Here is a 22,719-nt window from a genome sequence, read left to right as displayed (position 1 = left end):
TACCCCAGTTAGGATTGCCCGTTGTTGCAGGAGATCCTCTTATCCAGTTTTCAGTTCTGTCTCAGGGGTAATTTTTCCACGAGTAGTTGCAAATTGGCTGGGTCCACGGGAGGAGGTGTGTTCAGAGTCTGCCTACGCCGCCATCTTGACTCCGCCCTCCTGGCTAAGTTTTACTTAAATTATTCTTTCATATGAATGTTCTTTGGCTCCACTAATTTGAGCCTAAAGGACACTCTGAGAAATTAGTCCTTTCCTTGATTGAGATGAGGCATATTTGCCTCCCTTTGTTAGCAATGATATGAATTTTGTAAAAAGTATATAATTCTCTGGTTTGCAAGTTGGACTTTAAAAGATTAGGATTATATTACTATGTGTTTTTTAAACACTTAAAGGTTTTAGAAATATATTTCCTATTTTGGTACCCATCTATCTAATCAAGGATGATTGAAATATCACTGAAGATTGAAATGGAAAAAGAATTTAAAAAGAGTATTTAATAAATTAAACAAAAACTGCTTATGGTGAAAATCCTTTTAAAAATATCATTGAGGGGGCCAGCCCTGTGGCCTAGTGATTAGGTTTGATGTACTTCACTTGATGACCCAGGTTTGGTTCACAGGCACAGACCAAAACCACTCGTCAGCCATGCTGTGGCAGTGACCCACAAACACAACAGAGGAGGATTGGCACAGATGTTAGCTAAGGGCGAATCTTCCTCATGCATAAAGAGGAAGATTGGCAACAGATGTTACCTCAGGGTGAATATTCCTCAGCAAAAAAAAAAAAAGTCATTCAGCAAAAGACAGACCAGGAAATGGCAGATGAGGTGGTGATGCTGTGGACAGGGCAGTCTGTGGGTACAGATCCTCACTAAATAAGGCTTTTTATGAGTTACATGAAATCCTTGGGAAAAGAATCTGTCATCTCCATTGAAGACAAAAAGGTAAAACCATAGAAAATCCAAAGTTCAAATGGAACCTTTTGTCTTTTAAGTGTATTACACTCTTTCAACAAAACTTCATAATTTTTACTTGCAAAAAAGCTTGAAGAGATACTGATTTGTCAAAGTTTGTAAAGGTTGGGATGTCTCATTGTTTTAAGAATAAGAAATTAAGAAAAAGTAAACACTCTATCAATGACTAATGAATGCATTACTGAGATATTTAATATGAAGTCTGAAGTACCACAGATGTTTAGAATGCATCCTATATAGTTTCTTTGGAAGTGCTTGCTAAATTTAGTGTGAAAAAGTCAGCTCTTTGATAGACTGAAATTACTGCCATCTAGTGACAAAGACGAAATGTATGGTGTCCTCAACATTGTGTTCTTAGGCAAAACATTGTGTTTCTTATGCAAACCATTATTGCTGTTTTTGTCAGCTTAAGGGAAGTTTCCAGATATTAGCGGTTGCCTGTAAGAAATTATTGAATCAGTCAAAATTAATGACTTAGAAAAACTGTGTCTTTTAACTTGTAAAATTGATCCTGATGCATATGGGCAGAAGCCCCTCAGGAAATGAATGAGAACATTGTGAAGACCCTGGAATAAACTTGACATGAATATTTTCAAGTTTTACTGTTTGTCTTTCCCCAATTTAGTTTCACAGGCTTGTCTCATAAAGAACCAGATGACTTTTGGGGGTAGGTTGTTGCTCAGCTTCTTACATGTAACAGTGAAGTTCCATAATGTTTAAGGCTCTACTTTCTCTGTAATACGAAAAATTCTTAATAAAGGTTTTATGTGTAATCTGTTGTGATTTTTCATCATTCCATTTAGTATTATAGTTTATAAACCAAGAATAATCTAGTCAAGTGATACCCTTTCTCCAGCCATATAATATTTCTCATTCTTCGGCCAACATCTACTAGAATAAGCTGGTTTTTTGTTTTATTTTTTATTTTTTCCAATTTGTCTTAAGTTTTCAAATAAGTATAACCTATCCTGTTGGTCAGATTCCAGGACTGCATTTTGGAATTTTCCGCTGTGTTTCTTCTTCTTCCGAGTTGGGCTACGACCAGTCAAACACTCTCCTACTGATTTGTCCCTAATTTGTTTCATTCTAGGCTCTAGAAATAGAACAGTATCACCCCTGGTCTTTAATTTCGACATCTTTTTCTTGAGAAAAACACACACTCTTCTTCAATGATGATAAAAAGAGCAGGTAACATTTATTGAGCACTTACTGCATACCAGCTACAATTTTAGACCTTTGCATATTTTAACTCACCCAGTGCTCATGGCAGCCATATGAAGTTTAGGTACCATGACTCTCCATATTTTATGGATTAGGAAAGGTGAGGCACAGAGAGGTTACTGAGACCCATGACCGTCAAGTTGTAGAGCAAGGATGCACACCCAGGTTTCAAGGCCAGTACTGCCTCTAACTGAGGCTACTCTGGAGCTGCTCTAGTGGAAGACATCCAGGAACTTGCAATTGGTCGCCCATTGGATGTCCCTCTCCAGAGTGACCCTCTCCACATTGACCAGATCAAGATAATTACACTTGAATGCAGCACCAACATAACTTCCACAAAGGGAAGAGGAGGCTCATTTGCTCTTGGCTCCCATCTTCATTTCTGTACATCTGCGGCTCTCAGTCCAGCGTCTTGCATGTGGGAGCATCTCGGAAAAGTCGTTTAAGACACTGCCAGTATAGTCACCAACAAACACACACAGAACTGCTCTGAGGGTGAACAACCATTCTGGTTTGCGTGGACTGAGGGGTTTCTGGGATGTGAGACGTCCAGTGCTAACCGATGGTTACGCAGCTCCTAACACAAGAAGGGTTTGTCGGGTCTGTCTTTCCAGTAAAATCCTAAAGGAGATCATTTCCCCTTAAAAATACTGACTGGGCTAAATTGTTTTTGCTGGTGATACTTGTTTGGCTATTGAGTTCCATAACAAAGTGGGGGGGAGATTTTTTGGTGTATATTATTCTTTAGGCTTCTAAGGAATTTTTCATTGAAGTACACCTTTGAAAGTAATTGAAAGAAAGAAGTTGTCCAGGCACCATTCATTATCACACTTAGCATAGCAAACATTGAATCACCTTGCCACCAAGAACTTGGCATCTGCTCTTTCAGCAGCACCTCACATAACTTCTTAACACTTTCTAATATTACTCATTTTCCCCCTACTTTGTATTACATAGACCATTACAAAGGCTCCCCATTGTTTCTACTTTCCTCAGTCACTGGCAGAGTTTGTAAGTTTCATGTTATTGTCGTAGGCATATAGTTTTTATCTGTGGGACAAGCTAGCCAGAAAAAATATTTTTCTTTTACACAGACTATTCTATAAAATGCTAGAAATATTTAGGCAAAATACATCCTGGTGGATTATAATATTTTCTAAAATCCTCATTATACATAGTTGAAAGTGACAACACACTAGGGACAAAAAGTGATAGTATTTATGTATGGTAAAAAGGTAAATGAACTATAATTTTATTTCATTTCTCTTAGTACATCCACAGCTGTTTCCACCTGAATAGATCTTTAAAGTAAGCATATACAAGTACTGACTGTTATCTACAAATATTTATTGTAACACTTGAATAGAACTACCAGAAGCCTATGGCACTGATAGAAAATATTGATTCACTGTTAGGTTACAAAAATTTATAAAATTTTATGCTAGTAAAGTTTAATGCTCTTTAAATAAAAAATATTAGGCTACTTAAACAAAATTTCAAAAATTCCTGGTAATAGCTACCAGAATTACAAAAGTAAAATTAGGCTTTAGACACTGCCTCCTCTAGAACACTGGACTCTAACAGCACCTCCACTGCTGGAAAAAATATTTAGGTCTGTCATGCAACAGGAAAACAAAACACCAAGCTATTCTGGAACAACTGTTCTACACAGAAGAGAGCTTCTCCCAATTGAAACAAGAAACAGTCAAGATCCAAATAGGCATTTTTAGGCATGAACCAAACAAAAAATAAATGAACTATCATACTTGAGGAATGTTAAATTTTAATAGCATCTTGATAAAGCTATGCTTCTTTTAATTTTAATACATTTCTACACATGTATATGTTTTTAAATCGAGGAAACAGCCAATCACAAGTTAATTCTAAACATGAATATACATAGTTAACCCTATATTATGCAGCCCATTTAAAAAGCACTGATGCATCCAACAGTTACGTGTATCATTTCATAAAGAACACCACAAAATTTACCATTACTAATACCCAGTACCTGTTGTCAATGTTCTGGAACACAATGATTTAGAAGGCAAGTTTCTGTTGAAAATGGTCTAAACTCAAGAAGCAGTTTTCTTGTGGAAAATCATACCTTATTATTTCAGGAAATTAAGATTTAGTCAAGAAAAAGTGAAATAGATATCAACCGTAATTAAAATTACTTAAGTATTCTAAGTAGGAGGTCTGTGGTCTATTGGTAATTAGGGTTTTAAATAGTATGAAACCATAAACACTATCCAGACTGCTTAATGGATTAGAACAGTGGTCATTTTATGGTAATAATTAAAGACATTTATGGAACAGTTTGTGAAGGCCTTAGGGTCTCCAGGTACAGTATAAATGCTTAAAAATTTAAAGCAAATATTCATTGAGGCAGAGCTGATCGTTATTTCCCAAAAAGAATGATGACAACTTGGTCATTACCATTTTATTAAAATGAAATTATTATAAAACTGATTCTGGAAGACTTGTTAATGTGTGAGAATCCATCTTTTTCATTAGTAAGTATAGCAGAATTATAGTGGATCATTTAAGCATTACTGAAAAATAGATTTCTGGTTGGCTGAGGAAATTAACGTGTGCTGGACTTGGAAGGAAAAATGTCAGCTGACAGAATTCCATTTTATTCTCCGTATAGTTACATTTATTTGAGGGCAGACAGTATATGGGAATTTATGGTCACATCTCCTGATGCTGGTATGTCAGGGTCCCTGTAAAAAGTATGATGTATTCCCATTGCTTCTGGTTGGATTGTGAACATGCCACAAATTTCGAAAGGAGGAACAATCATTTTGTCAGTGTTGCCTTTTAAAATGGGTAACATGGAACCTCCAATATCTGTTCTAAAGAAAAAGATTTACCTACTGGAAGGTTTTCCTAGAAATACATCCGAGCTTAAGACAGCCAGTGAAGTGTTTGTACTTCTACATTAGTTTGTTTGGTGGGATACACATCTGTACTGCAGAGCAGCTGTCTGATGATTTGTCAGAGCTGTCAATTCATCGGCTGAAACACTGGCAAACGTTTATGTGTAAGAATTGAGTTGTTCTTTTGAGCGAGACTGGATATCTTGCAGTTCCTGTTCTTCCTTTGCTTTGATATCCTGGTAAGCCTGCATTTTGCTTGCATCCTTTAAGTAAGCCCAGTTAGAAGACAGTATCATGAGGAAGTGGATCTGGAAAAGAAGGGTGAGCATGATGGCTAGTGAGCATGTCAGAAGGCAAAGCAAGCTGCTAGGCAGATTAGATGGTCTTTACTGTGAAAAGGGAGAGCGTTATTCTCTATTAATACTCAGTCTGCTATCAGAGGCATCAGATACTGAAAGCATGCTCTACTAGTGTGCTTAATATTAAAAGGCTGAAGAAAAGTTAGTATACAAACATAATGAACTTGAAAAAAATGGCCAAAGTTATTGTTTAAAAAAAGCAAAAATGAAATACGAGAAGGAGCTTTTTACATTTTGAGAGTAATTTTCAAGACTGATGCAGAAGTTCAGAAACACATTGTGTGGTTATTTTAAAATAAACATAGTGGAAAGATCTTTCCTGTCTGTGGATAAAATCAATTCCCCCAAAGGCTTAAAAGTGTGAACAATGTTTATTTTGAGTAAATAATAAAAACCACATATTTAACATGGAAAAATTAAATGAATGTAAAAATGAAAAACTAAGAACTATAAGCAAAGCATGCAATCTCTGTTATCACATTTTTAGCATGAAACTACATTTCTAATTGCAAAACTGCCATTATTTCATTTTACAATATATAAAAATCCTTATTATCATTGTTTACAGTGGATGTGCAAACACTTCTGTTTATCTTCTTGAAAGGTAAATCTGTATCTCAAGTAACTTACATTTCATGTTTACTTTTCAACATTTTTGAGACTTTCAGATCAAGGCACAATTTCTCTTAAAATCTTCTGTGAGAATTTAGGAGTTTGAGAATTGGCTATTGAGAAATCAGTTAATTTTCATCAAACACAACCATTTTAGGTTATCAATTTTGGGGACTCAAAAAGGCATCACAGTGTTGTGCCCAAAAAGTTAACATATAAATGCTCTCTTTGAAGAAAACATAAAAGTTAACATATAAATTCTCTCTTTGAAGAAAACATAGGGGGTAGCTTGTCTTTTTTTTTTTCTTTCAAATTCTCATCTGACCTTTTAGGGCATTTGTTATGGTAATGAGCCATAGAATAGCAAGATTTTTTCAATCAAATTTCAAGTATATTTGCAAAATATTTTCCAAAAAAGAATCTGATAAAATAAAATCCAGATTAAAACTATTCTTTTCCATTTCATCTTCAGCACCTTTTCATTTTCATCATTGAAACTGCAAGCAAAAATAATGGAGAATGCAGGTATTTCCGAAGTTTTCGTACTTCATTTAGAGATACTGCTCAAAGTGTAAGAAAATTATTTTTCATTTTCATATTAGATGCTTACCAATGTCAGTAAATGCAGAAATAGCTAGATCTCATTATTTTGCTATTCATGTAAAGTAAGTCATCTTATTAATTATGTGAAATAAGTTGACTAAAGCTATTTACAAATTACTGTAACAAAACTGCAGAAACTGAGACTGCTAAGTCTGGGGTGTCAGTGGTATTTCACACTACATTGTATAGCTTTCTAAAGCTCCTTATTGGCTTTATGAAATTTAGAATTTAGTGCAGCAATCTTCCCGACTCTTAAACTTCAAAACCGCATAGTTATATGTAGTAGCCATCATGTAGATCAGCTGGTGGAAGAGAACAAAACAGGACAGTAAGGTACAGGCAGTGAGGGCCGGGGCCATGACACTTCTAAACTTGGGCAGGGAGGGGTGCCAGCTCAGAGCTGAAGGTGTTTCTTTTTCACAACAGAAAGTAAGGGCTAATTGCAACAATAGAATATGCTAGTCTTAGTCAACATGTGTTGCAGGTGTTGGTACCCTCTCTTCTTTCTACAGAATCCAAATTATATCACCTACAATGGGTGACAAGACAGCCAGCTAGTACTTCCTACAATCTAGATGTGGTAAGTTCACACAGGTGAAATTTAACCAAGGTTGACTCTCAGGATTGTTTGCTGGAAGGGAAACCTGTCGTTATGGAGACTACAGGGGGCAGGGGTTAGACTAGGCCAGTCCTGGGGCTGTTACTCACCAGGGCAATGACGGTGGCACCAGCTCCTGCACAGGCCACAATGAACAAGTGATAGGACATGTAGAACTAGGAAAGAACAGGGTGCCGACATAAGCATTTTATGTGGAAGGAAATGGCCTACACCTGCTCCGGGGTGCTACTTCATTTTTCTCCTGTACAGCTCTTTTCTGCAAGGCTCAGTGGAAGAGTGTACCCCCTTCAAGCCCAGTTCATAACTGTGGCTGTAAACTGAAATCAACTGTGCCACTTTTAAAACTTTCTGATGCCCAATTAAATCTGAGTATCTATTTAATTAGATACTGGGCTGAGCCTCAGCCATCAGTATATTATAACGCTCCCCAATGACTACAGTGTGCTGCCAAGGTTGGGTGTCCATGCTTTAGAGTAGGGGCTGATTATTTCAGTAACTCATTTCTTTCCAAAAGCACATTAGGGTTTTTTTAATGTGCGAGGTCCTACTTGTGCATTTAAGAATTTTTCTTTATAAATAGGTATAAGCCACGGCCAGAAAATATTCTATGGCTGAGACATTTTAAAGCAAAGTGTTAGGGTGAATTAAGGATGAATGAAAAATAACAGTGAATCTCTATGGAAATATATATGATTATAATAATTTATAGAAATTTGTTTTTATACACAAATTCAGGGGAGTCTTTTCTAAGAAAATTAATTAACATTTGTTCTTTGTCAAATGTTCTACTTTGAAAAACTACCTGAAGGTGAAAGAGAAGAATCTACGTATATTTTCATATTTGCAGGATTGCAATAACTACAAATTACTGCCAAAAGAGAAAGCTCTCTGATTCCTAAGGATCCTCACTGAGTGTGCTGGACCATGTGAAAGGGCTGTTTTTGTAGTCAAAAAATAACTGAATAGTGGTGATTACATACAGTTCAATCTTAAAGAGTCTATGCAAAAAGAGCTTTCCTTAACAGCATTCTAGCCCTCTCTCTCACTCCTCCTACTAGGAGAACCTTTTTCTCGTCTAATTTACATTAAGCGACCCTCTCTGAGCCCTCAGACCTGAGTGGGTTTACCTCATTGGTGTTGCAGATGTTTTCCAGTGTGGACCCACAGATCTTGCCTGGGAACGCCTTCCAAGGAATGATACCTGCAAAGTGAATCCCAATAGAATGTTAGTTATTAGTACAGACTGCAGTGCTTCATGCTGTCAGCTGTCTTCATCCCTTTAGATGTCAATTACAATGCAATCATATGCTGCATTCTTTATCAACAATTGACCTATCTGTCCTCTGCAGAGCAAGCCTTTTGGAACAAATAGTAAGCCCCATTTGGACAACAGGACAAGAGCAAAGTTAACTGGTCCATAAGAAGTTTAAACAATCTGACTTTCCTTTCTCCTACAAATTATGATTTGTTCAATGGGTATTTGTAAAAACTTATTTTCAAAGCTAAGTTTTGCCTACAGTGAATTTACAAACTATTGGTTACAAACAGTTAAACAACTGCAGTATTACCCCGTTATAAAATAGCTCCTTTCCATATCACAGATTACATCATACTGAGGTCAAATATTTTTCCATATGAATGTCTTACTTGGTCTGTGGCCTTGCAACTCAAAGAGGGGAGTTCACAACAAGATCTTATTAGTAGTCCACAATGAGATAAGTACCAAAATTGAGCTCAGAAACTTTTATGAAATTTGACAGGGCAATTTATAAATTAACATTACAAATTTGGATTTGTATTTTGTATGTATTTGTTTTAAAATGCATTTGATTATGTTTAATGTATTGAAAATATTTTTGCATTGAAAATCCACTTATAAATTTTTTTAAAAGCAAAGCACTGTATTTTCCCATTTATATAAGATTCTAGAAAAGAAAAACAAATCTATGGTAACACAAAGCAGACCAGTGGTTACATGGGGATGGGGGAGGGGAGGAAGGGTGGTGAGAGGGAGGGACTGCAAACGGGCACAAAGAAACCTTTGGGGGTGATGGATTTGTTCATTACATTGGTTGTGGTGATGGTTTCAAAGGGGTACACAGGTCAAAATTGATCAAATTTACACTTTCAACATTTGGAATTTATTGTATGTTAATTATAATCCAACAAAGTGTTTTTAAAAACTGAAAAAAAAAGGAAAGAAAAACACAGTCCTTCACTCCAGAGGGTAAGACAAGCAAAGTCTGTACTGTTTATCATTGAATTTTGAGTCCCCTCTGTAGTGACAGTTGTCCATTAGGCTGCTGCTTTTTTCTCCCTTTAACTTAAAGCTAAGTGCATATCTTTCATGCGTAGGTGTATACTCAGAAGTTACACATAGCTCAAATTATACTTTTTTCAGGAGGTAAGAAAGAAGGTTAAAAAATAAAATCCATATTCTCTTCCATCTTTTGCGATGGGCCAAGAGTAAATCTTTATGTTTCACAAGAATAGGAAGTAAGTCCCCAAACTGTCCACGAAACCAGTGATTTCAAGAATAATTATTTTGACAAATGTGGAATATTTTAAAAGATGAATACTGATAACCAAAACTTGTAGTGAAGAAAGATTCACCAATATTTATTTTTAAGGCCTAGGGAAATTATAAATGCCAAGAAATTCATTTATGAATAATTTTAAAATTAAAATTTAGGCTGTGTTTTTAATCCATCATAAAGAACAGTATTCTGAGCCTTGATGTCTATGAGAAGAGATTAGTCTGTTGGGCAGTTTTAGGCAACTTTCATTTTATGTTGCAAGATAAGTTGTGGAGGATGAGCCACATGGGAAAAAACAAGGAGCAAAAATGAAACAGTCATGTCCCTACAGGAAACCTCTGAAAGAATAGTTATTTCCACTTCAATTCTAATGAACAGCTGTTTCCCCCCAACGTTTCTGCCAAGAACAGGATTTCTTGCCACACTAGCTAGAAGCACTAAACTCCTTACATAGGATGCTGCCTTCTCTTGCTCAGCAGAGAAGTCTAGTTTAAATTAATTGACAGGTGGAGTAATGGCCCCTTCTGTGCCTTGTCGAAATGAATCAAACTTTAGCTGCCTAGTGTCAAAATCCCATTCATTAGAAAATGTTTGAATGGGTTTCCAACAGCCGGCTTCTATAGAGTACATTCTGATGGCTGTAAAATACAGCTTGATTTTGTGTTGTATTTTTCGGTATAGATGAAGTTTAAGCGGGGGAAAAAGAAAAAAAGATTTTTTAGAGTTGGACATGCAAATTAACTGGATTATACAATGTGTACAATATTTTCTTTGGAAAGTTGGATGGTATAAAAATGAAAAGAAAAGACAAAATACACAGTATTTTTATAGTGGATATTCAGAAGTGTTTTTTGAAGAACACATTATATAGTTTATGTGTTTTTTACTAGATACTTAACTTGAAAATGTAACAAAATTTTGAATGACACCCCTTAGGAACTAAAAGCCTCACTGCTGTTTCCATCTAGACAATTGAGTACTTTGAAAGAGTACACGCTATTCCAATAGATTAATATATGAAACAGATTATGACAATTAAATAGACGCCCATATAAAAACTAAGGTCCAGATGTATACATGAGACCATAGAAATTAATCCGGGGGGATTAAAAGGAAGTACCGTATTGCCGGATATCCACGCAGATCTGCTCTACACCAGCTGTCCCGTTGGTCTGGGTTGACCTGATGATTTCACAAGTTGACCATATGTTGTAGAACATAAACACCGGCACCGCAGAGAAACCGAACACGCCCAGCCAGGCCACTCCCAGCACGTAGGTGAGGAAGACGAACTAAGCCGAAAGAAAACAAGAGGGAGAAAGAATCATCACGGAAACAGTCAAGACGCATCCTCTGGGAAGAATGAATTGCTGGTCCGATGCAGAACCTGTAGGATGCATTCTGAGTACTGCGTAGGCCACGGTAGCGCCAAAAGAGGGTAGAACCGAGGGCTGGCGGCTGGGGCAGAGTGGGCACGCCCTCCAGAGCTATAGGATGGAGACTGTTACTGCTGAAGCCACTTCAAGGGCTTTGCAGGTCCCTCTTTTTAACTAAGAAGGACACGAGACCCCAAGAGGTGATCTCCCTTGTCCACAGTCACAGAGCTAATTAGTGACAGGGCCTCCCACGTGGCACTCCTTCTAACAACAGTCCTAAGAACTCAGAGCGTGGTACTTACCATGGGATAGTGCCTGGACGCTTTTACAGGCCACTGAATTATAACTTCATATTACTTTCTCAAAAGTTACTTTTATTTTACATAATAGATGGGTAATATAATAGCAGTTGCTACAGGAAGCCCTGTCGCAAAAGAAACTTCACTAGTTGCATGATCCTGTGAAATTACTAAAAGCATTACATGCTTGAACCTTTATTAAAAGTTTAAAATAGCCTTGAACACAAGCTTAAGGCACAATTAATCTGATAAAATTCTCATTTGCCTCCAGTTTTACATTTCATCTTTAAGATTCACAGTAGCTCTGCAAGCAAACCAATGGCTTAGGGAAAAATCTTCATCGAGTTCAGCCACATTACCATAGGCAAGTTTAGGAAAAATGTAATCATATTACTTGCCTTTCTTCATAACCTTACACCTTGACTACCCGTTTTCAGAACTTTGAAAGATTACCTCAAAAACATTGTGGTATTTATATTTTCAGAATGTGCACCCAGAAAGTGTGCAGGAGGGTTTGGAGTTCTCTCCCTAGCTTGGCTTTTATTTTTTTAATCTCATGCCAAAGAGCCCATACCTGGACCATGGGAGGACCACCTGAGGGTCAGGCTGAAACAGGCTGCCTCCTGTTGGTCACTGTAGGAAACTGCAGAAACAAATCACTTATTTTATTTCAAGAACACTTAGACTGTGCAAGGCATATGAATTTCTAAAAATATCGAAGCAGCAGATTTTCGTGGTTTCACACCCCCATCCTTCCCAGTGGTTATGAATGGGCTACTCCAGACTAGGGTTTCTTTTTCTTACTCGTCAAAAGAAAACTTTCTAATAACACCACAAAGATTTGAAAACAGGCTGGTCGTTCTCAACTTGGTGAGCCTTGCCTTCCCCTCAGCAGTCAGTGCTTCAAAGGGAAGACGATTGCCTAGAGAAGAGAGCCCTGTTGGGGGCCATTCCTGTCATAGTGGCCTCACGGAAGAGTTGCTTCCTTACTAAGCGCCCGGGTGGATGCTTTCCAGGAAGGACCATGAGAGCAAGGCCTTCCTGTAAATAAGGTCACCTTTGCTATCCTTGGTGGGCAGAGCTCATCTGTCTTCCTTGCCTCTTACAACTTTCTGTCATGAGCATGTTGCTCCAGCTGTCATCAGCCCTCCCCTATCACCTCCATCTTCCTAATACACTCCAACGTTGGTCCCTTCAATCATTCCCTTGAACGTATCAATACATAAGGCACAACTGACCAGTGAGGAAATGAATGAAGACAATCCAGGTCATCTCTGCATAACAGTAGTTTTTCAACTTTTTAGAATAGATTTTTGCTCAAATGAAATCTAATATACAACAGAAAAAGCAGCTGGGGGCCTGCCCTGTGGCCTAGTGGTTAAGTTCAGCATGCTCTGCTTCAGCGCCCTGGGTTCAATTCGTGGCACAGACGTACATCACTTGTCAGTGGCCATGCTGTGGCGGTGTCCCACACACAAAACAGAGAAAGATTGGCAAAGATGTTAGCTCAGGGCAAATCTTCCTCAAGCAAAAAGAGGAAGATGGGCAGCTCAGAGTGAATCTTCCTTACCAAAAAGAAGAAGAATGGCACAGATGTTAGCTCAGGGCCAATCTTCCTCACAAAAAAGAAAAAGATTGGCAACAGATTTGAGCTCAGGGAGAACCTTCCTTAGCAAAAACAAAAAACCAGCTGTGCTGATTGGGGACGAGGTCTTACAACTTGGCACTGTGGTACAGAAGTCCCTATGCACCCTCACATTTTCTCCAGGAGAATAACTCCAAATACCGGCCCATGTGGTCTCCTATTCATCTTTGGGTGAAGTGCCCACTGCACCAGCTTCTTGTACTCTCTACCAGCCACTGTATATTAAGGTTAGAGCTCAAAGAAATACCTTAAGTATGCAACAATGTTGAACATCGGGCAGTTGTTGATTTAATCCTTAGCAGAATCTGAATTCTTTTATTTTTTAAATTTGATGGGTAGAAGTGAAGGGTGAAAACTTGTTTTAAAGCTGCCAGCATTTTTTCACTTTTGTGTTATAATCTTCCCTCTGCTCTACAGTCTTTTTTGTTTAAGCTGCCTCTTTCTGCCCAAATTACCACTTCCCTAACTTCCGGTCTCTTCCTTGTATTTGTTAAATTACAACTTCATTGAGATATAATTTACTCCTTAGATTCTTAAATTCATTCATTCCATTGTTCTGTGACTTTACCCTTAAAAATCCAGTGAAATGAGGATCTTATTTTGGTTTTGGGATTGGCAAAGTTCAAATCAATAAAAAACTGCCATTGAGTGGCATACGTTGTTTACATATATAAAGTAACATGGTTTTCTCAAATAACACCAAATGGCATTCTCTGTGAAGACTATTATTTCTCCTTAGGAAAGTTTTGTGTGCATGTGTGTGCATGTATATGTATGAGTTTTTGAGTTTTTTCCTTACATCCTCCTCAAATACATTGCCTAAGCCAGAGACTTGCACTCATCTGTTCTTCTCATCTTTACACTGAAATATCAAGTCATAAACAGTCCACTTCTCCATTGTCTTTGAATCTGTGCTGTCCTTCACCCCACTGCTGGAACCCAGTTCAGATCTCCACCATTGCTTGCCATGAGCCTTGTGATCACTTCTTGAATGATTGTTGCCAACAAAACTGAAATTTTATTTCGTATGATTTTCACACTTCATAAAAAAAGTCATCATTTTTCCCCCAAGCATTTAAAAATCCAAGAATTCTTACCTTATGAGGTACAAAACAGGTAGTGGGCTAGATTTACCCTAAAGGTTATAGTTTGGTAATTCATGTCTTAGCCTATAAGTTTCTTAAAGACAGGAGCCTATGTTTTAATGTTTGCACTGCCGGTGATGAGCAAAGTCCCAGCTAGGTGCTTCATACAATAGGTGCTTGGTAAATACTTCCAGAGGGGTTATGACAATTTATCATAGCATATGTAAGTCTTTAGGACCACAATCCATATTCAAAGGCAAAGGAAAGGGAGGACTGAGATGATATGCAAGTTACCTCTGATCATAGTGGGAACTTTACATTTGAAAAATCTTCAGTAGCCATATTACCTGTACGTTGATAAAAGAAATGTTTGATTTAATACTATCTGCAATAGATTTTAATTTATTATCAATAACTCTTGAAAAGGTTTTCATATTCCTAACTCTAAACTGATAAGAACAATATTTGTGTCATGGACTTTTCATCTATTCTCATTCATACTCACCATTCCACTGATGCATCGGCCACAGACTGTTGTTTTAAACTCCCCGTGCAGTTCTTTCACTGCACTTGTGGTGTAAAAGCCTTCTGCCAACAGAATGATCCCATACAAGAAGAAAAAGGAGGCAATTCCATAGATGACATACTGCATCAGCTGTATTCTAGGAAAAGGAAGAAGAGATCCTGAAAAGTTCACTGCGTGGTAAACAGATGTTTTCAGCCTCTGGAAGGAGGACGTGAGGGTGATGTTCCTGTGATGTCTCCCGCCCAGCTGATGGCTCTGGCAGGCAGGCTCATCGGCTTCCCCCACAGGCTTTCCCCGCAGGCATCCCCCGCAGGCATCCCTGCCCACCCCTCTGCAACCTAGGCCTTTCTTCCGAGGTGGGCCCACTGAGGAAGTGGACAACCTTCCCCAACAAGGGAGAAGTTTCTTTGGTTGGGAAAGGGCCCCAGTTGTAATCCTTTACTACTTACTCAAGTCCTGTGCTGTGAGGGCTAGAATCCTCATTTTGCATGTAAAGAAACACAGGCTTTGAGGAGTTAAGTTACATGTCAGAGGATACATAGTTAGTGGCAGAGCCAGCATTTGAACTCTGGTCCAATGGACAACATGTTCCTTCTGCCGTATCAAAGTGCCTCCCAACCAGGCCCAGTGGTTCATGTTATTCTGAGAGAGCTCCTAAGTAAGCACTCAGGGCTTCTTTAAGGAGTAACTTGGGCCTATGTTTTTTGCATTGAGATTCTTACTACACAAATGATAATATGTCGAGTAGGTTTAAAATACAGAAAGTTAATTCACAACTGACTTTCTCCTAATGAAAGTCTAGAAAGACCCAGATGACTATTCCTCAGCCTTTTGCTACCCATTGGAACCACTGGGAGCTTTGGAAAATACTGATAATTGAGTCCTATCACCAGAGATGATGACTTAATTGGTCCAGGTTGAAGCATGGGCATGGGATTTTTAGAGCTTCCCAGAAGTTTGAGAGCTGTTAATACAGATCATTAATTAAATCAATACACTTTTCCCAGATTCAGTGTTGGTAAATATTTCTTGGTCTTCTTTGTACATAGCTGGCACTCAGTTAATGCCTTGTCCTGTTTGATTGCCCTAATACTCTCCCCACCCTCCCCACCTTGCTCATTTCTTTGGACACCATTTATGGACAGGTATAAAGAAATAAAATTCTCTCCCTAACGACACTTCTAATGTGTTTCCATAAAAAGTCATTCATGCCTTTTTGAGTGTGGGGAAGTTTCTTAACAATTACAAGAAAAAAAATAAGCATTGTAAACTTTGGATTTCAAACAGAGAAAAAGAAAACTGAAGGAAATGGATAATGGTGAAAATATTTTTGAGCAATATGTATATTGCTGCTGAATTTATGCAGTTAAAAGAATCTATGCATGTGAGTTGTTAAGATTCCACGGAGAATGATTTCAGACTGAGAAGGCATAGATTTGGGGCTAACCCTCTGGAATTTTCCCCTTTCTGCATTGGAGGATGCCCAGGGATTTATTCTTCTGCCAGAGTTGGTGTTAAAATACTGCTCCTGTAGACTTTGACTTGGGCTAAGTCTTCAATGGGTTACCAAACATCTCAGGGATGGTCATTTCCTGTGAGGAAAACTGGAAGATGTGCATTATTTGGTGTGATGATTAGCAGCATCAACACATCACCTTGCCACCATTCCCTATGTTCATGTGTTCTATGTGTACAGTGTGTCCTATATGTGCACTTGGCCTTTCCCAGGTGGGATTCTACCTCCAGTCCAAAACACCCTGGATTCCAAACAACTACGAGTGTCTTGCCCTTACTTTTTCCTTCTCTCGTAAACCTTTTTTTATTTGCAGACAATGAACTTTAATTAAAGCATCAGTTTTCTACCAGGAGAACACACTATAGTCTTTTTTCTCCTAATTTTTTAATTGTACTGAAATACACATAACATAAAATTTACCATCTTAATTATTTTTAAGTGTTCAGTTCAGAAGTATTAAGTACATTCACATTGTTGCACAACCATTACCATCATCTCTCTCTGGAACATTTTTCATTTAACAAAATTGAAACTCTGTACTTTACTGAACAATATCTCCCCATCCCTCTTCCTCTACCTCCTGACAACCACCATTCTATTTTCTGTCTCTGGGAATTTGACTATGCTAAATTCCTCATATAAGTGGAATATACCGTATTTATTTTTTTGTGACTGGCTTATTTCACTTACCATAAGGTCCTCAAGTTTCATCCATGTTGTAGCATGTGTCATATTTTCCTTCCTTTTTAAGGCTGAATAATATTTCATCATATATACCTACTACATTTTGCTTATTCATTTATCCATTAATAGATGCTTGAGTTGCTTCCACATTTTAGTTATTGTGAATAATGCTGCTATGAACATGAGTGTACAAATATCTTTTTGAGACCCTGCTCTCAAGGCTTTTGAGCATAAACTCAAAAGTGGAATTGCTGGATCATATGATAGTTCTATTTTTAATACTTAAAGGATCAATCATACTGATTTTCACAGTAGCTAAACCATTTTCATTCCCCCCAATAGTGCATAACATTAATTTACTGTTTTGTTTTTTTTAATACTAGCCATCCTAATGGATGTCAGGTGGTATGTCATTGTAGTTTTGATTTGCATTTCCCTAATAATTATTGCTGTTGAACACCTTTTCATGTACCTGTTGCCCACTTGCATATCTTCTTTGGAGAAAGGTCTATTCAAGTCCTTTGCCCATTTTTGAATCAAATTGTTTGTTTTTTTGTTGTTGAACTTTAGTAGTTCTCTTTATATTCTGGATATTAACCCATTATCAGATATATGATTTGAAAACATTTTCTTCTATTCTGTGGGTTGTCTTTTTACTCTGTTAATAGTAACTTTTGATGCATAAAATTTTAAAATTTTCATGAGGTCTGGTTTGTCTATTTGTTCTTTGGTTGCCTGTGTCTTTGTTGTCATATATAAGAAATCATTACCAAATCAAATGTGAAGATTTTGTCCTATGTCTTTTCTAAGAGTTTTATAGTTTATGTCTTACATTGAGGTCATAGATCCATTTTGAGTTAAATTTTGCATATGGTGTTAGGTAAGGGTCCAGCTTCACTCTTTTGCATGTGGATATCCAGTTTTCCCAGCACAATTTATTGAAAAGAGCGTCTTTTCTCCATTGAATGAATGGTCTTGGCACCCATGCTGGAAATCACTCATCTTTTATACAAGAGTTTATTTCTTGGCTCTCTAGTCTACTCCATTGGTCTTTATGTCTACCTTTATGCCAATACCACACCATTTTTTTTTGTTTTGTTTTGCTGGGGTTTTTTCTTTTTTTAATTTTTTGTTCATTGAGTAACATTGGTTTATAACATTGTATAAATTTCAGGCGTACATCATTATACTTCTATTTTTGCATAGATTACATCATGTTCACCACCCAAATACTAATTACAACCCATCACCACACACATGTGCCAAATTATCCATTTCACCCTCCTCCCTCCTACCCCCTCCCCTGCCCCTTTGGTAACCACTAATCCAATCTCTGTCTCTATGTGTTTGTTTATTGTTGTTATTATCTACTACTTAATGAAGGAAATCATACGGTATTTGACCTTCTCCCTCTGACTTATTTCACTTTGCATTATATCCTCAATGTCCATCCATGTTGTCACAATGCCTGGATTTCATCATTTCTTATGGCTGAGTAGAATTCCATTGTGTATATGTACCACACTTCTTTATCCATTCGTCCCTTGATGGGCACTTAGGTTGCTTCCAAGTCATGGCTATTGTGAATAACACTGCAATGAACAAAGGGGTGTATGTATCTTTACACATTGGTGTTTTCAAGTTCTTTGGATAAATACCCAGCAGTGGAATAGCTGGATCATATGGTAGTTCTATCCTTGATTTTTTGAGGAATCTCCATACTGTTTTCCATAGTGGCTGCACCAGTTTGCACTCCCACCAGCAGTGTATGAGAGTTCCCTTCTCTCCACATCCTCTCCAACACATGTTGTTTCCTGTCTTGTTAATTATAGCCATTCTGAGGGGCGTGAGGTGATATCTCATTGTAGTTTTGATTTGCATTTCCCTGATAGTGATTTTGAACATCTTTTCACGAGTCTGTTGGCCATCTGTATATCTTCTTTGGAGAAATGTCTGTTCAGGTCTTTTGCCCATTTTTTAATTGGGTTGGTAGTTATTTTGTTGTTGAGATGCATGAGTTCTTTATATATTTTGGAGATTAAGCCCTTATCAGATGTATGGTTTGCAAATATCTTCTCCCAATTCTTAGGTTGTCTTTTCATTTTGTTGATGGTTTCCTTTGCTGTGCAGAAGCTTTTTAGTTTGATGTAGTCCCATTTGTTTATTTTTTCTATTGTTTCTCTTGCCCGGTCAGATGTGGTGTTTGAAAAGACGTTGCTAAGACCGATGTGGAAGAGCATACTGCCTATGTTTTCTTCTAGAAGTTTCATGGTTTCAGGTCTTACATTCAAGTCTTTAATCCATTTGGAGTTAATTTTTGTGCATGGTGTAAGGTAAGGGTCTACTTTCATTTTTTTGCATGTGGCTATCCAGTTTTCCCAACACCATTTGTTGAAGAGACTTTCTTTTCCCCATTGTATGTTCTTGGCTCCTTTGTCAAAGATTAGCTGTCCATAGATGTGTGGGTTTATTTCTGGGCTTTCGATTCTATTCCATTGATATGTATGTCTGTTTTTGTGCCAGTACCATGCTGTTTTGGTGACTGTAGCTTTGTAGTATATTTTGAAATCAGGGAGTGTGATACCTCCAGCTTTGTTCTTTTTTCTCAGGATTCCTTTAGCTATTCAGGGTCTTTTGTTGTTCCATATACATTTTAGGATTCTTTGTTCTATTTCTGTGAAAAATGTTGTTGGAACTTTGATAGGGATTGCATTGAATCTATAGATTGCTTTAGGAAGTATGGACATCTTAACTGTGTAAATTCTTCCAATCCAAGAGCACAGACTATCTTTCCATTTCTTTGTGTCTTCTTCAATTTCTTTCAGCTATGTTTTATAGTTTTTGGTGTATAGCTCTTTCACCTCTTTGGTTAAGTCTATTCCTAGGTATTTTATTCTTTTTGTTGCAATTGTAAATGGGATTGTATTCTTAATTTCTCTTTCTGCTACTTCGTTGTTAGTGTACAGAAATGCAACTGATTTTTGTATGTTGATTTTGTATCCTGCAACTTTACCGTATTTGTTTGTTACTTCTAAAAGTTTTCTGGTGGATTCTTTAGGGTTTTCTATATACAAAATCATGTCATCTGCAAATAGTGACAGTTTCACTTCTTCCTTTCCAATTTGGATCCCTTTTATTTCTTTCTCTTTACTGATTGCTTTGGCTAGGACTTCCAGTACTATGTTAAATAGGAGTGGTGACAGTGGGCATCCTTGTCTGGTTCCTGTTCTTAGAGGGATAGCTTTCAGTTTTTCACCATTGAGGATGATATTAGCTGTGGGTTTGTTATATGTGGCCTTTATTATGTTGAGGTGCTTTCCTTCTATGCCCATTTCATTCAGAGTTTTTATCATAAATGGATGCTGTATCTTGTCAAATGCTTTCTCTGCATCTATTGAGATGATCATGTGATTTTTATTCTTCATTTTATTAAGGTGGTGTATTACGTTGATTGATTTGCAAATGTGGAACCATCCCTGCATACCTGGAATAAATCCCACTTCATCATGGTGTATAATCTTTTTAACGTATTGTTGTATGCGATTTGCTAGTATTTTGTTGAGGATTTTTGCATCGATGTTCATCAGTGATATTGGCGGGTAATTTTCTTTTTTTGTGTTGTCCTTGTCTGGTTTGGGTATCAGGGTAATGTCGGCTTTGTAGAATGAGTTAGGGAGCTTCCCCCCCTCCTCAATTTTTTGGAAGAGTTTGAGAAGGATAGGTATTAAGTCTTCTTTGAATGTTTGGTAGAATTCCCCAGGGAAGCCGTCTGTCCTGGACTTTTATTTTGGGGGAGATTTTTAATTACTGTTTCGATCTCCTTACTGGTGATTGGTCTATTCAAATTCTCTACTTCTTCTTGATCCAGCTTTGGAAGATTGTATGAGTCTAAGAATTTATCCATTTCTTCCAGATTGTCAAATTTGTTGGCATATAGCTTTTCATAGTATTCTCTTATAATCTTTTGTATTTCTGAGGTGTCTGTTGTAATTTCTCATCTTTCATTTCTGATTTTACCTATTGGTGCCTTCTCTCTTTTTTTCTTGGTGAGTAGCTAAAGGTTTGTCAATTTGGTTGATCTTTTCAAAGAACCAGCTCTTGGCTTTATTAATTTTTTCTATTGTTTTTTTAGTCTCTATTTCATTTATTTCTGCTCTTATTTTTATGATTTCCCTTCTTCTACTGATTTTGGGCTTTGCTTGTTCTTCTTTTCCAGTTCCTTTAGGTGCATTGTTAGATTGTTTATTTGAGATTTTTCTTGTTTGTTGAGATACGCCTGTATTGCTGTATACTTCCCTCTTAGAACCGCTTTTGCTGTATCCCATACATTCTGGCATGTCGTATTTTCATTTTCATTTGTCTGCAGGTATTTTTTGATTTCTTCTTTGATTTCTTCATTGACCCAGTCGTTTTTCAGTAGAATTTTGTTTAATCTCCACGTATTTGTGGGTTTTTGATTTTCTTCCTATAGTTGATTTCCAGTTTCATACCGTTGTGGTCAGAAAAGATGCTTGGTATTATTTCAATCTATTTAAATTTATCGAGACTCATTTTGTGGCCTAATATGTGATCATTCCTGGAGAATGTTCCATGTGCATTTGAAAAGAACGTGTATTCTTCGGTTTTTGGATGGAATGCTCTGTATATATCTACTAGGTCCATATGTTCTAGTGTGTCATTTAAGGCTAATGTTTCCTTATTGATCTTCTGTTTGGATGATCTGTCCGTTGGTGTAAGTGGAGTGTTAAAGTCCCCTACTATTATTGTGTTACTGTCTATTTCTCTTTTTATGTCTGTTAATAATTTCTCTATATATTTAGGTGCATCTACATTGGGTGCATAGATATTTACAAGTGTTATATCCTCTTGTTGGATTGTTCCCTTGATCATTATGTAATGCCCTTCTTTGTCTCTTTTTACAGTTTTTGTTTTAAAGTCTATTTTGTCTGATATGAGTACTGCTACCCCAGCTTTCTTTTCATTGCCATTTGCGTGGAGTATCTTTTTCCATCCCTTCACTTTCCGTTTGTGAGTGTCTTTAGGTCTGAACTGTGTCTCTTGTATGCAGCATATATATTGGTCTTGGTGTTTTATCTAATCAGCCACCCTCTGCCTTTTTATTGGCCCTTTAGTCCATTGATTTTTAAAGTAGCTATTGATAAGTATGTACTTACTGCCATTTTTTAACTTTTTTTTTTCTCAGTGTTTTAGTAGTCCTTCTCTGTTCCTTTCTTCTTCTATACAGAATTGATGGTCTCTTTACGTTGACCTCTGTCTGAAAGCTCTGCTCTTTAACTCTCCTCCTCCCACATTTTATGTTTTTGATATCATATCTAACCTCTTTTTTGTGCATTTGTATCCATTACCCTCTTATCATGGAAATAGATAATTTTTCCTATTTGTGGTCTTCTCTTTTCCCCTTAAATCAGTCCCTTTAACATTTCTTGTAGCACTGGTTTCTTCGTGACAAACTCCTTTAATTTTTGCTTGTCTGGGAAATTTTTGATCTCTCCTTCCATTTTGAATGATAATCTTGCTGGGTAGAGTATTCTTGGCTGTAAGTTTTTTCCTTTTAGCACTTTAAATATATCATGCCATTCTCTTCTAGCCTGTAAGGTTTCTGCTGAGAAGTCAGCTGATAGCCTTATGGGCAATACCACACCATTTTGATTACTGTATCTTTGTAGTAAGTTTGAAATCAGGAAATGTAAGTACTCAGTTTTAGTCTTCTTTTTTTCAGGTCTGTTTTGGCTATTTGAGATTGCAGTTAAGTTTTAGGATG

General features: G+C 37.2%; 1 protein-coding gene across 5 annotated transcripts in view; it reads right to left on the bottom strand.

Moving 5' to 3' along the window:
* Positions 1–5,114: 5,114 nt before the first annotated feature.
* The window catches only part of LOC147911639 (neuronal membrane glycoprotein M6-b-like), a 157,663-nt gene continuing 140,058 nt past the window's right edge, over positions 5,115–22,719 (bottom strand). For 3 of the 5 annotated variants that reach the window (XM_087427902.1, XM_087427898.1, XM_087427900.1), the window contains 5 exons: positions 14,717–14,873; positions 10,927–11,098; positions 8,397–8,470; positions 7,359–7,424; positions 5,115–5,384 (listed from right to left, as the gene is read on the bottom strand). In XM_087427902.1, coding sequence (XP_087284028.1) covers positions 5,235–5,384; positions 7,359–7,424; positions 8,397–8,470; positions 10,927–11,098; positions 14,717–14,873 — 619 coding nt within the window. In that variant the 3' untranslated portion in view covers positions 5,115–5,234. Of the gene's footprint in view, positions 5,385–6,871; positions 6,953–7,358; positions 7,425–8,396; positions 8,471–10,926; positions 11,099–14,716; positions 14,874–22,719 lie in introns of those variants that run through there. The other 2 variants (XM_087427899.1, XM_087427901.1) reach the window with 1 other exon arrangement.

Source organism: Ceratotherium simum, chromosome Y (genome assembly GCF_057802395.1).
Source record: "Ceratotherium simum simum isolate JZ-2026a chromosome Y, ASM5780239v1, whole genome shotgun sequence".
NCBI classification, from domain to species: Eukaryota; Metazoa; Chordata; class Mammalia; order Perissodactyla; family Rhinocerotidae; genus Ceratotherium; species Ceratotherium simum.
The sequence above is the reverse complement of the archived record's forward strand: the minus strand, read 5'-3'. Positions and strand labels throughout refer to the sequence as shown.